The sequence below is a fragment of the Vipera ursinii genome, assembly GCF_947247035.1.
Source record: "Vipera ursinii genome assembly, chromosome: 2".
NCBI lineage: Eukaryota > Metazoa > Chordata > Lepidosauria > Squamata > Viperidae > Vipera > Vipera ursinii.
In genome coordinates, this window is record NC_139513.1 from 160,455,573 (window position 1) to 160,469,973 (window position 14,401).

Sequence of the window (14,401 nt, forward strand, 5' to 3'; positions counted from 1 at the left end):
AGGGGTCTTCAAACTTGGCCCTTTTATGACTTGTGGACTTCAACTCCCAGAATTCCTCAGCCAGCGTATGCTGGCTGAGGAATTCTGGGAGTTGAAGTCCACAAGTCATAAAAGGGCCAAGTTTGAAGACCCCTGGCCTACGTTTCTCAGGCTCCAGTTACACACACACCCCTCCCGATCACCTATGTATGAAACGTCTGCAGGGCTGTTCAATGTAATGGCGCCGTTGGGCGCGGCCAGGGCGTCGCCTTCCCCCTTCCGGGCAGCCGGTCTACCCCGCAGCCCCAAGAAGGCAGGAGGCGGGCACCCTAAGGCCCCTTCGCCTCCCAGGCTCCTCCGGAGGCTTTTCTGGAAGCCGGGCCGAATCGCCGAGCCGCGCATCCGAGCAAGACAAAAAAAAAGTTTGCCGAGATCCCGAGTTTTTGGGATTGGCCCCCGCGCCTTCCAGCCTCGGCGCAACCAGGCGCCGAGCGGGAGAGGTGGCTCCCGGGGCTGGGCCCGCCCCTTGCTCCTGGCTATATAAATGCCTCGCTTGAAGTAGGCAAGTACGGTTTCAACTTCTCCAGACCTCTCGGCTCGGCTCGTTGCTCGCCTTCGCAGGTAACCATGAGTTTCTACAAGTCCATCGTCTGCTCCGCTCCCCCTTCTCTCCCTCCCACCGGTTTTAGGCCGTTCAAGTTTGGCACCGGGGGCAGCGCGGCCAGCGTCTACGCCGGAGCCGGCGGCTCCGGCTCGAGAATTTCTGTCTCCAGAGTCTCCAACCTGAGCTCAAGCTCCGGGGGTGGTGGTTATGGAGGAAGCTACGGAGGAGGCTACGGAGGGGGCTACGGAGGGATGAGCGGCGGCAGCCTCTACCACTCCGGATCTGGGGTGGTCCAGAGCGAGAAAGAAACCATGCAAGACCTGAACGACCGCCTGGCCAGTTACCTGGAGAAGGTGCGCGACCTGGAAGCCGATAATCGGAAGCTGGAGATCCAAATCAGAGAGTACATGGAAAAGAAAGGGCCCAGCGCCCGAGACTGGAGCCGTAATTTTGAAATCATCGACGATTTGAAGAATCAGGTGAGAAAAGCCTTGGGGTGGGGTGGGCTGGGGTGGGGTGGGGGCACCAAGGTATAATAAGGCACCTTTAACTCTTGGCAGTAAAACTCAAATACTTTGGCCACCTAATGAGAAGGAAGGAGTCACTGGAGAAGAGCCTAATGCTGGGAAAGGTTGAGGGCAAAAGAAGAAGGGGAGGACAGAGAATGAGGTGGCTGGATGGAGTCACTGAAGCAGTAGGTGTGAGCTTAAATGGACTCCAGAAGATGGTAGAGGACAGGAAGGGCTGGAGGAACATTGTCCATAGGGTCGCGATGGGTCGGACACGACTTCGCAACTAACAACAACAACAACTCTTGGCAGTGTAATGATTTCGGAGGCCCTCCTGTTAGAAAGTGGAACCGTTTCTGAAATTGGGGATGCTGCTGTCTTTTGAATGCCCACTTTCAAGCCCGTAGTTTCTGACTTAGGGAGAGACCCCTTTTCTCCTCCTGGCCCCTTTTAAAGTATGTCCATTCTGCCTGCGTTGATTTGTTTTCATCAAGAGAGTGACACAAATAAGGGGAGCAAAGGGTAAGGGGAGTGTGGGTAAGAAATCCAACGTGAAAGCGGCTCTGTCTGTCTCCCTGGAAAATGATCCTGCCAATAAAACTTTTGTCTCCCTAACTATTGCCTTACCCGATAAGCAGCTCAACAGCTTGCATTTGCAGGTTAATGGTTTACTAGAAGAAACTAATGTGGGCCAACAGCTAACCACCAATGTAGGAGGAACCTCCCATGTTTGTACTCTGAAGCTTGAATGGCGCTGAAAGTTTAGACCTGGTATAGAATTTACCTGCATACCTGAGTGGGAGTTTTTCTTGAAGAAATGTAGCCTGTGCATAAGGGGGGGAGGGGGAGAAGGAGAGGGCAACTATAGCAGGGATTGGTTATTTTTTTCCATATCATAAAAGAAAGATGCAATAAGTGAAGTTCAATCAAATTGGCTCATTTTATTGTGTTTTGCCATTGCAAAGAAATATTGAATGTACTTTATATTGGGCAATATTAAATATAGCATCCAGCAACACTTTGCAACAAGGAACCTACTATACAATTAATATATCCTGTAGAACTTTTCAGAGGTACCTACTTTGCCGCCCTTCCGTGAAAAAAAGTTTTCACCTTTCCATCTCTTACCTTGCATTCTCTTTTCAAAGCTTTCACCTTTCCATCTCTTATCTTGCATTCTACTTTCTTCTGCCATGCCTCCTTTTTAAAATTTATATTAAATCTATTGGCTGCCCATCTTACCACAGGGTAACTTTTGTGATGCGTCCTTTTGGGTTGAAGGTCTAAGGAATAGAATCGGTTGCCTAAATGTACCCATCCACTTACAATTCCACAATGCCTCTAATACAGAACCAGTCTAGAGCATTGTAGAGGAATGAAAAAGTATGTCTGGCTCTATTTTCAGAAGGTCAAACAATAAGCATCAGGCCATCTTAAACCTGAGATAAATCTTGGACAGGTAAAGAGAGTTTCCTGCCCCTAGGTAAAGAGTTAAAATTCCTGCAGCTTAATGCCAAGCAAGAAAGAATAAGGCCAACCTGGGGAGAAAGGAAAATTTTATATGCAGACATAACAGCAGGAGAGAACAGCTAACTCCCAATTTGGTGATTTTGAGACTTGCAGTATAATACCTCTGAAGAGCAGGAGGCTGGGAAGGTCTGGGTTACAGTGGTTTTGAAAAAGAGGAACTTTGGCTTACAGGAATGCTCCCAATCCTTTGTTAAAAGACTGAGTAGATTAAAGGATTTTGTTCTTGTGAATCATTTTTATGGTATGTGTGAAATCATTTGGCAAACAAAGGCAATAAAGATAACGGTAAAAGCTTCAGCACCTGTTAAAGTCAAGTATATGGCACAGAACGCAAGAGAGCTGGTTAGAAGAGGGTGTGGTGCAAAGGCAGAAAGTGAAAGAATATAAATGTCCTGGGGGAAAGAGATTCAATTTCTTTTTGTTCCCTGGGAAGCATTTTCAGAACAGCTTCCAATCCCTATTTGCTCTGCCCTGCCCTGTTCTTCTTTTTTTTAAGTAACACCTGACACCATATCAAAGCCAGGCATAGCCACTTTATGCATGGGGGGGATGTGCTTTTTCTGAGTTAAGTCCATTCTATAACACCTGGCAGATCTGTTACCAGGAGAGCAGAATTAAGCTCTTGCTAGCTTATACCTCAAGGTATGGTTGCCTGGAACATATCCAATTCTCCAGAGAACCCTCCTCCTTATTACTTTTGCCTGCTAGAAACTAAGTTTTTTTTTTAAAAAAAAAACATGGCTGGTAGTGGCTTTTCTCATGAATATGGGAAAGGAATACTACTATTTTTCACCTGATTTTTTTATTTTTTTTTAAGTCTTAGATTCCAGCTCTTTTGTACTCTCAAAGGTTACATGATATACGGCCCATCAATTCATTGGAAGTTAAGTGATTGTGCTAAACCTGCTGAATCGGATCAAAGGCTGGCCATGACCTTTGTAACCAGTATCTTCTTCCCATTCTAGCCAGCCGGATACCTATAGGAATCCCCTAAAGCAGGGGTAGGCAACCTCGGCTCTTTTATGACTCGTTGACTTCAACTCCCAGAATTCCTGAGTCAGCTGACTCAGGAATTCTGGGAGTTGAAGTCCACGAGTCATAAAAGAGCCGAGGTTGCCTACCCCTGCCCTAAAGGAACATGATGACAATAGCACTGTTACTACTAGGTTGTTTCTAGGAAACCTGGCTTACCCTATATAATAATCCTTGAGGGCAGGCTGCTATTTAAATCAAAATAGGCTAGGCCTGCTTCTCTGTCTTCTTTCCATGTCCCTTCTCTCCCCCATTCAATTGGCAATAGAAAATTAGTTTTTACTGACAGGTACAAATAAGAAAAGCACTGGCTACCTGGCTTATTGGAAATTCAGTACCCCACTTTTAGGAGACTTTACTGAGATTGTAATATGGGCAGGTTTCCTGAGAGTTAGCCCTGGGGGGGGGCTCATGGCTGCCCCTCTACATATTTGTAAGCCAGCCACTGTAAATGCCAAAGAGGTCAGAATTCCTTCAGCATCTTCAATGGCTGCTGAAATTAGTCCTTCCATTCAGCTGTTTAAGGCAAAGGAGCCCTGTTCACTTTTGCATGTGGCCATTTTATTCAAGGCGGTCCGTGGCCATAAAACTAGGTGTGTGTGGAAGTTCTCCTAAGGGACAATGCCAAATACTTGAATTAAATGAACTTGAATTAAGGTTCCAAATTCTTGGCAGGGGAAAGGGACACACATCTGGAGTTTTGTCAACATGTCCTGAATGCTCTGGGTTTGCCTATTCACAAAATGGCTGAATCATCGTAGAATCGATCCCAAACGAAACAAATTACTTTGGGCAGAGAGCCCACATGCACCGCTAAGCACATTGATTTGTGCCTTTAGATTGTAAGCCGCCCTGAGTCTTCGGAGAAGGGCGGGATATAAATGAGATTAAAACAAAAAACAAAAAACTTCAGGATTTGCCTTATACTGTAGTTGCTAAGGAATTACTGCTGAGTTGGACACTGCTCTGCAACAGTATAAAAGGGAAGAAGGCTAGGCTAAAGTGTCTCACAATGTCAGCTTCTAATGCAGGGGGGAAAAATATTAATGCTGAACATCCATGAGAACAAGGGGATGAAAATGCCTTTCTAAAGGAACGATCCCCTGGTAGCTGAATTCATATCTTCCCCCTACTCCTCAAAAAGCAGCTGTAAACCCAGCAAAATTAGTGAGCTTGAAAGCTTTACACAGTAGAATGTAACTCTTTCCCTGGCCTGCTCAAAGTAATTTAATTTTACAGATTTGTGGCAACATTGCCTGGAAGTAGAACTTGTGGTTTCTGGGTGCTTCAGCGCCTGGGCCCCCAGGTCTATTGGAGACACGCATTGGGAAAAGTGAAGGCACTTGAGAAGCTGCTTGAGCGCAAAGCAGGCAATTTCTCCTTTAAAAAATCTTGGTCTCCCTGTTGCCTTGGTAACTGAGAAGGTGAGTTGCACCTGGAATGGCTTAGGCAAACAATGGAAACTCTGTAGGCTGGCTGAAAACCTGTAGGTTTAGATTGCACTAGCCTTCCCTAAATAAATAAAAAAACAAAAACAAAGGAAGTTTCAGGTCTGGTTACTGTAAAGCTTTTGATTCCCCCATCCCATCTGGGAATCTCGATCCAAGCACGCGTGGAGAAGCGGGGTTTAGCAACTGGTGTCGAAAGTTTTGCTTTTTGTAGCATCTGGCTGGGCACAAATCTGTGTCATTGGGTTTGTGGTGGGAGAGGCTTCTCCTGTAGCTTTCTGCCAATTAATTTATGCTGTTAAAGGAAACGTGCCAGAGTGTCCCAATTTTTATTTTATTTTTTTTTCTGATTGGTAACTCAAATATTTATTTCGCATTTATATGAGTATGCCATGTGTGTTTCCTTTCCTCTGCTCAGATCTACGATCAGTCTGTGGAAAATGCTCGTGTTGTCCTGCAGATTGATAATGCTCGTCTGGCTGCTGATGACTTCCGTGTCAAGTGAGTGTTTTCCTCCCAGTTCACAAACTGGCTCTGGAATCCTGTCCAGCAGCCCAGGGAACAACCAAAGTCTCAACCTGCAGTCTAATGTTCTCCAGCTAGTTTGGATTACACCTCAAGTTTAAAGGAATAGGGAAGGCTGTTAGAAAAAGAAAGCTAACACAAATTAAAAACTCTATTTTTAACGTCCTGAAAAGGTTTATAAACAATAAAAGTCAGGAACTTTGTGCAACCTCTCTGAGTTCTACACATTTTTTTTCTCTTTATTTTGATGTTGCTAATTTATTTTGAGTTCACTAATATGGTAGAGGGCAAGAGCACAAAAGACTGAATCAATATAAATCTTAAGTCAAGTGCCTCCCTGTTTTCTGAAATGTTAGGCCTTATTCACATAATTTCAAGCATGTGGCCGAAAGGATGGGAAGCGGTTTATAAATATCAGAAAGCAGAATTTTGCATCTAATTGTGCTATTTTACCATTTCCCTGGCTGGGATACAGCTTCTATAAATCTCTGGTTCTTTCTCAGTAACTCGTTGCTATCGGCATAATACCCAACGGCCCTTTTGCTTCACAAACCCGATTACGGTGGGAACCTAATCCCGTCTTTTCCCACTGCCCAGGTTTGAGGCTGAACTGGCTATTCGCCAGTCAGTGGAGAGTGACATCTTTGGTCTCCGCAAAGTCATCGATGACACCAACATGAGCCGTCTGCAGTTGGAAAGTGAGATCGAAGCCCTCAAGGAAGAACTGATCTTTTTGAAGAAGAACCATCAAGATGTAAGTCTTTATTGGCACTGGACAGTGAAGTCTAGAAAATACAGTTCCAGTAGTTTAGGAGAATTAATTACTCTCCTATGGTGTAAGAGAGCTGACAATGAATCATGGGTTGCCTTCATTCCAGGCTGTCTTTTCAACTCTTGAGTTAGCCCAAATGATCCTGTTTTTTGCACCTTTTAGGAAGTCACCAGCTTGCAGTCCCAGATTGCCAACTCTGGTCTGACCGTGGAGGTAGATGCTCCCAAATCACAGGATCTGGCCAAGATAATGGCAGAGATTCGTGCGCAGTATGATTCCTTGGCTCAGAAGAATCTTGAGGATTTGGACAAGTACTGGAGCCAGCAGGTAGGTAGAAGAGCTAATTCCTACCTTTCTCCACGCTAACCTCTTTAAACTCCCTTATATGACCCACAAAATGTATTACCAAGAGACCATTTGAAAGAGAGAGCTTCAGACGGTAACACAACCTGCTTTCATATTTTCTGCTTAGATCTCAGAGAGCACCACCATCATCAACCAAAATAGCAAAGAAGTGGAAACGGCCCGTATCACCATTACGGATTTGCGACGTACAGCCCAAACATTGGAAATTGAACTGGAATCTATGCGCAATGTGGTATGTTGGCAGGAGCTTCCGTGGGAATCAGTCTTGGGGTTATCTTTTGCAGGGGTTTAGGGTGGACAACTTTGTATTATCACCAGCTGCTGTGGATATGAGGCATGTTGTCTTAGATAGTGATTGTTGTCTTCCTGCATCCCTTGACAGTACTAAGATGGAGAGGTGGCTATTTTATGGGATTGAAGAAAATGCATGCTTAAGGGCCTTGTCGGGGTTCACACATTATGCCAAACTGTGATTTGTTTCGACCATAGCTAATCAAATTAGTTGCAGTTGGATGGGCTTAATCAACTAAGCCCAACAAACCAAGGGCTTAGTGTGTTGTGCCAGTGAAAATGCTGCCTTAAATTTTGGCTTCTTATGTCTCCAATACTGAAAACAATTTTAAAATGATATTGAGTTTCCGTTAGAGCAGGGGTGTCAAACTGCCGGCCCACGGGCTGGATGCATCATAGCAAAACCGCACCCACCCCATTGCCGGCAATGGCAAAAAAAGTCACGATACATCGCAACATGTCACATTTATTTATTTATTTATTACATTTTTTATACCGCCCTTCTCCCGAAGGACTCAGGGCGGTGTACAGGGCAATAAATACAAAAACAGGATACAAAAGTTAAAAGCGAATTAAATAAGTGCCCAAGGTTAAAACAATAATTAAGATGTATTAAAACCCCAACCCTAACCCATCAGACCAGGTCAGACTGCTCAAATAGATACGTTTTTAGATTGCGCCGGAAGGAGCGAAGGTCGGGGGCCGTCCGGAGCTCAACCGGCAAGCGGTTCCATAGGTCTGGCGCGCCCACAGAGAACGCTCTCCCCCTGGGGGCCACCAATCGACATTCTTTGATCGGAGGCACTAAGTCACATGACGTTGTGACTTAGAGAATTTGTTTTGTTCAGTGACCAAAGAGCTGCTACAGCACCAATATGCAATACCAGTGAGTCAGATTTGGATTGGGAAAGAAGAAGGCAACCAAATGTAGAATTATTCCACAAGAGATCAGATGGTACCAAATGAGCGATCATGAATTCATGAATGAAGCAAAACTATCACATGGGGGTGGGTGGGGTGTAATGAGGAATATTGCAGTATGGAAATGCTACCTCAGACCAGAAAAAGTTTTGGCTTAGCAAAGAATGATCCTTCTTGTTCTGTCATCCCCTCCCCCTACAGAGAGCCAGTCTGGAGGGCAACCTGCTTGAAGTGGAGTCTCGCTATGCAGTGCAAATAGAACATCTGAATGGAATTCTGCTGCGGACAGAAGCTGAACTGACACAGCTACGGAATGACGTCCAGCGCCAGGCAGATGATTATCAGGCTCTGTTAAACATCAAAGACAAGCTGGAATCAGAGATTGCTACCTATAGGCATCTGCTGGAGGGCGGAGAGGAATTAAAGTAAGCCTTTCCACTTTTGTTTGCCTCTTCAGGACTAGAATAGACAAAGAAATTGAGTTGTTTGCTTTGATCTGTATACATTTCCCCTGGAGGTTTTAATTGTGCAGTTCCTTATCAAGGGTCATATTGGCTTAGGGAGCCAAACATCAAATCATCCAGAGTAGTCCTTCAGCTTTCATATTCTAAGACCCACCTATCACTTTTTCCAAACAATCTGAGATAAGCTGTGATAGAAATAAAGTTGTCTTTTTTCTATGAAGGATGGTTATGTTTGCAAGTGTTCAATCAGTTTTTAAGATTTAAAAAAATTCACTGACATATTCTGTGCCTACTTAGATTATCGCTCTGAAACAATTTTTATCACACTTGTGAAAGGACATATCACACACATAGCTGAATTGAATTTAAATTTTGAAGTACAGTAGCCCTAGTTCTGTTAAATTCTAGTTAATATCCTTGAGAAATTAATTCAACAGAAACATTAGGAATATTTGAAAGTAGCTATGGGGAAGCTGTTTCTGATATCTAAGTTATTTTTAAATACTATAGTCCAGTGTTTCTCAACCTTAGCAACTTTCAAGATATGTGGATTTCAACTCCCAGAACTCTGCAGCCAGACAGATATATTAAAGTTTCCATAGTTGAGAAACACTATGAGGGCCTAAGAGTAGATTTGGCTTAGAATATGGATCCTTTACATGATAAAAACAGTCACACCTGGGCCTGAAAGGAACAAATTGATATTTACAGTGTTTTCAGCATTACATGCAAAGTGCAGGCTGCAGCCTTAGTAACCTGAGATCAACTCAGTGTGTAATTTTATAATGCTGCTTTTTTGCAGCCTGCCCCAACTTGATGCCTTCCAAGTACCTTGAGGTTATAATTACTACTATTCTAACATGCCTAGCAGGGAATGTTATCTTAGGAAAGCACTTCATAATGTAACATTCTAGAATGTATACAGTGATTTATCCAAGTGAATTCAATCTTTTTTTTTTTTGCCCATAACGTGTAGCTTAGAACTTACAAAGCTACACCAGTAACATATGTGAGATAATTACATCCCAACATTAAATGTGGGAAAGGACTTTTGTTCATTACCCAAATCTTTCCTCTCTTCCTTCAGCCTGAAAGATGCTTTACTGGAAAGCACCATGCAAGTCTCTCAGAAGATTCACTCCACCAAAATTGTGGATGGCAAACTGGTGTCGGAGACCAGCGAAACCAAAACATTAAAGCGTTGATCTCCTCTGATGTAGCAGACCTCCTGGTGCAACTGCAGGGGCATCATTTTATTTTGAAGGGGGAGGTTGCTGAAGAAGGGTTTGGGGCTGATTCGTTACACAACTCAATAAAGCAGTGTGCCTGAAAGCAGTGATGTGTTGTGCTTGTGCCTTTATTGTGAGAAATTCCCCAGAGTCCCAGCATTGAGAGCTGTCCTCTGGTGACGTGTGTGTGTTTAGGGAGCACTTTTCATATTGGCTAGATTGGTGCATAATGCTTAACCCATGGTTCGGATAGGCTATTTTAGTTGGGTTCACACCTTTCAACCAAATCCAAAAAATACTTCATGGTGTGTAGTGTGTCCTGTGAACCTAAACATTTCAACTCTGTACCCTGGAACCACTTGCCTGGTGTAACATGCAGTGTAAACTTACACACTGCAAACAAATTTAATCTCACTTCTGCAGTCACACGAGAAGGGGGGGATGTGCCTAAAATCAAATCCAACCCTCTCCTATAGTTGCATATTGGAGAAATCTGAAGAAATCAATAGTGATAGACGAGAACAACGGTCCTTCACACAAAAGACATCAGTATTACCCATTATTAGTATTACTGCTAATTGGAGGAGGGAATTGGGCCAGATATTAGGTGCTGAAGGGAGGGGAATTCAGATCTTGGCATTCAACCGTGTTGTGCCGGTACTTTGTTTTCACTATGAAAGACTTTTTAGGATAAATAATGCCTGAAGGTTCTTTGAAGTGTTTCATTAGTCGGAACCAGTGCTTTTTTTGTAAAAGAAAAAGGTGCCGGAACTCACATATGTCATACAACCCGCCTTGCCTACCCTACAAGGTTCCATCCAAAAAAAGTGCCAGAACTCCATTCTGAGCATTCTATGAGAAAAAAAAGCCCTGGTAGGAACCATGACATTATCTTTCTACCAGTGTTTGGTGTCATTTCTCCATTTTTCCATAACTGGTAAACATTCCATGAAGTTAACACAGATTCATCTATTTTATTCTAGTTATTCACTAGTGATGTATAATTTGGAATTACTCACTTTTTCTGCACACACTCCTAGCTATCTGGTTTTTCACATTGCATTCTCTGCATGTAAAAGTACACATTCACGTCCCCAACCTACATTCTCTTGTGTTGATGTATTTGTTTAACCATGAATAACATTAAACAACCCAGATACCCAGAGAATATCACAAGTCCTCGTATCTATTTCATGTTTATCCATCCACCTCCAGGGGACTGTCTACAACTATGCAAACTTTTAATTTCTTAAAGAATACAAATACAAATAACCATAGAAGTAAAATAGAAAAGGGAAAAAATGAAATATTAATAGACAATGTATTTTTAGAAAATAACAGTGATAAGTTGTATCTTATTTTTCTATAATACAAAATTACCAGTTATAACAAAATACATATATGAAACCTAGACAACACAATCATATTGGCTGATCTTTTTGATTGATATAAAGCCAATTCAAAAGCTGAGAGTTAGATACACAAGTGTTCTTCCAGAAATATATAATGTTTTGGAAGCTATCTAGACATAAGAGTATATCCAAAGCTGCTCATAAAGGAATACCATGTTTTGGGTATGCAATGTAATTAAACATTAAAATCTAAAAACGTTTTAATTTTTCCCCAAGAACCTTGTTTATTGCCATCAGTACCCTTAATAGAGGGGTCCCCAACCCCTGGTCCATAGACCAGTACCGGGCCGCAGCATGCTAGCAACCGGCCCACACAAACAAGAAAAACCCCATCCACAGGATGCAGGCGGCACACAAAACCACGGAAAAGCCTTTCCACGTAACCAGTCCCTGGTGCCCCAAAGGTTGGGGACCTCTGCCTTAATAGAATCCTAAAAGCCTGGGCTGCAAAACTCTGAACAGACAGCAGGTGGCAGTATGGTTCCTCCTATCAAATCCATTGGATTTTTTTCCAAGTGACATATGGTACCCCTGTAGAACAGGGCTTTTCAACCAGTGGTACAGGTACCACCTGTGGCACATTGGCACCTGGCAAGTGGTACGCGACCATCCTAGAGAAGTAGCGGGGAAGGGGAATGAGCTGAACCGGTGGCATCACCGCACATGCCTGAGCGAGAGATGCCTGGAGCTGCAGGGCTGTCAGGGCTCAGTGCAAGTTCCAGGATCAGTGCTTCTTCGGGGCTGTCAGGGCTCAGTGGAAGTGCCAGGATCAGCGCCAGGCTCCAGCTGGAGCTCGGCACTGATCCTGGCGCTTCTGCTGAGTCCAGAAGAAGTGCCGATCAGCTGGAATGTTGCAGCATCTCCAGGGTCTTGTGATTTACATTTAGATGCTTGGCAACTGATTCATATTTATGACAGTCCCAGTGTCCCAGGGTCATGTGAAGTGACCAAAACCTGCTGCAACCACCCAGCAGAGCTGGGGGGAATAAAAACCAAACACCCCCCACCCCACCCCTGGTGCCAATCCTCAACAGAAATGCTCAACAATGAAAACCTCGGACAGGAGGAAGAGCTCCGCCAGGCAGGCAGGCAGGTGTCTTGCTTGGCTGTGGCTTGGGAGGCACTTTTTCAGTGCCATTGTAACTTCGAACAGTCACTAAGCGAACTTTTGTAAGTCAAGGACTACCTGTACTTCATCACTTTTTTCCTTTTTTTTTTGGTCATCAAGTTTTTGACACCTTGCTAGGCGACTGGTGGTAGTCGGATGTTGCCATATCCTAAAAGTGGTACAGTGGGTGAAAAGGTTGAAAAGCCCTGCTGTAGAATATACCTGAATGCCAGCTATTGAAGCTTACTATGTAAAATCTGGCTTGGGAAGAACAATAGCAAGAGAAAGAAGGCTAAATTAAGTGGGGAGCAAAATGCAGTTCTTGGCCCTGAACTTAATTTGGCTCGGCTGTAATACAACACGGATGAGTGACCCGTGGCTGCTAACAGGGCCACGGGTGGCCTCCCGGCAACTTTCTAGCAACCTTTAGAGATCCAAGATTGTGCTTCTGAAATTCAGTGTCTTCCCCCACCCACCCACCCCAAAAAAACAAAAAACAATTTTTGTACAGATTTTAGGGGGTTGGTTAGTTTAGAAAAAAGGAAAAGGTGGAATATTAAATACTTTGAAGAGGCGCATTAGTCTGAAAGAGAGAAAATTCAAGTTGCTAAAGGAACCAAATAATTTCAGAGAGTTGAGATGGCAGAGCTGAGGCATGAGTAAAGTTCTTGCTATGGGCATATTATTCCTCATGGCCAGAGCTACCAACATGGGCCCAGTCCATAACAATTATCAACAGAAGGCAGCCCTACAGCCAGAAGGAGTTCACATCAATTCTTTTTCCATAGATCATTTATCAGGCCAAGGCAATAAAGAGTTAAAGGTAAAAAAAAACCAATATAGTCTTTCCCAGACATTTTTTGACTCAAAATGGGTATCTCCAAATTAACTTATCAGCAGCTGATAACCTTTGGTCTCACCTCCCCCCTTTAAAACAGCCTGCCATTCAGTTGCTGGGAATAAACTACTCCCATAAAAACTATAAAACTGCATGCCATCCAGTTCCTTCTTCTAATGAAAGGATCTGTTTCTTGGGAGAGATCCTGTTATTCTCAGGAAAGGAGGCCAGAGATGACAATTGCCTACTAACTCTTATCATGAATTCCCTTTAGGGCTGACTCTGCCTCTGGCCATACCACCTACGTGAGCATTCTTACTGCTTGACTAAAAGATCTTTTTTTTTTGGCTAAAAAGAAAGCCAAGGACATATATGGCTGTTAAAGCTCAACAATTTCACAACAATATAATTGGTTTACTCAATGCTCAGGATGCCGATTGCAAATATCTACAATGGGGACGGGCAAGGAAATACAGCCCTCTGGATTCCACTGGGGTCCCAATTCCCACCTGTCCAAGTCTAAGAGTGCTGAAATCCAATGCGATGACCAAGAGATAAACTCTCTTTGTTGCCTCTCGTGGGTGTCTGGAGTTTTGCAATTGAGATAGTGTAACCCTGCTTAGTCGATGTGCCCAATGTGCAGCATCATGAAAGTTTCAATCTGAAAAGTTTGGCAGGGTGGGTGGGTGAAGGGGAATTGTCCTAAAAGATCACAAAGGTTTTTGAAGTAGGAGAGGATTATTTTAGGGAACTCTTGCTGGCAGAGATCCTTGATATAACAAAATCTGCAAAGCTCAGGCAGCCTCTTGCTCAATAGATTTTGATACCTCCAAAGTCCAAGGTAGAGACAAAAGTCTGAAGCCAGCTGGACCAAAGATTAATGACTATGGATCCTGCCAGACAACAGAGAGAGTCATCAGGATGATAACCTTGAATTCAGATAAATCAGTAACTCAGTTACCATGGAAAATACATAAACAAAAGCCCTTCCTTTCTGCCTCATCATCAAATAGAAGCCTGAGATATTCATCAAAGAGTCATTGAACCCAAAGAGAGAGAAGGTATGTGTAGATTGAGAAATGGAGTGATATCAGACAGGTTTTTTTTAAATCTGTAGTTTCTGTTGAATTCTCCAAACTGGAGGCCTACAAATTTAACAGCACACCAAAACAGAACCAACCTAATGAACCCATCTTGCAACTTTCTTTGCTCAATCACCTCTCAGAAATCCAATAGTTCAGCTCTCATCATTGACAAGGATAAAGGATTCCTAATAAATTCATCATGATTCTAAGAGATTTTTGGTATCTACTTGAGGCATAACCCCACAACCTCCAGGCCCAGTTTTTATTCAGATTACTCTAATGAATGCA

General features: G+C 43.5%; 1 protein-coding gene across 1 annotated transcript; it reads left to right on the forward strand.

Annotated features, from left to right (window-relative positions):
- The first annotated feature begins 570 nt into the window (after positions 1-570).
- Positions 571-9,778, forward strand: KRT18 (keratin 18). The gene is made up of 7 exons (XM_083352769.1): positions 571-1,062; positions 5,521-5,603; positions 6,225-6,381; positions 6,562-6,726; positions 6,872-6,997; positions 8,179-8,402; positions 9,529-9,778. Exons 1-7 carry the CDS (start codon positions 607-609, stop codon positions 9,644-9,646), a joined length of 1,329 nt encoding a protein of 442 aa, XP_083208895.1. The 5' UTR covers positions 571-606; the 3' UTR covers positions 9,647-9,778.
- The last annotated feature ends 4,623 nt before the right edge of the window (positions 9,779-14,401 follow it).

Bases quoted from the DNA above. Each gene is read 5' to 3' on its own strand.
- KRT18 (XM_083352769.1), top strand. From the start codon at position 607: ATGAGTTTCTACAAGTCCATCGTCTGCTCCGCTCCCCCTTCTCTCCCT. The intron at 6,727-6,871 runs GTAGGTAGAAGA...TTTTCTGCTTAG, and splicing joins ACAAGTACTGGAGCCAGCAG to ATCTCAGAGAGCACCACCAT. The intron at 8,403-9,528 runs GTAAGCCTTTCC...CTCTTCCTTCAG, and splicing joins GAGGGCGGAGAGGAATTAAA to CCTGAAAGATGCTTTACTGG.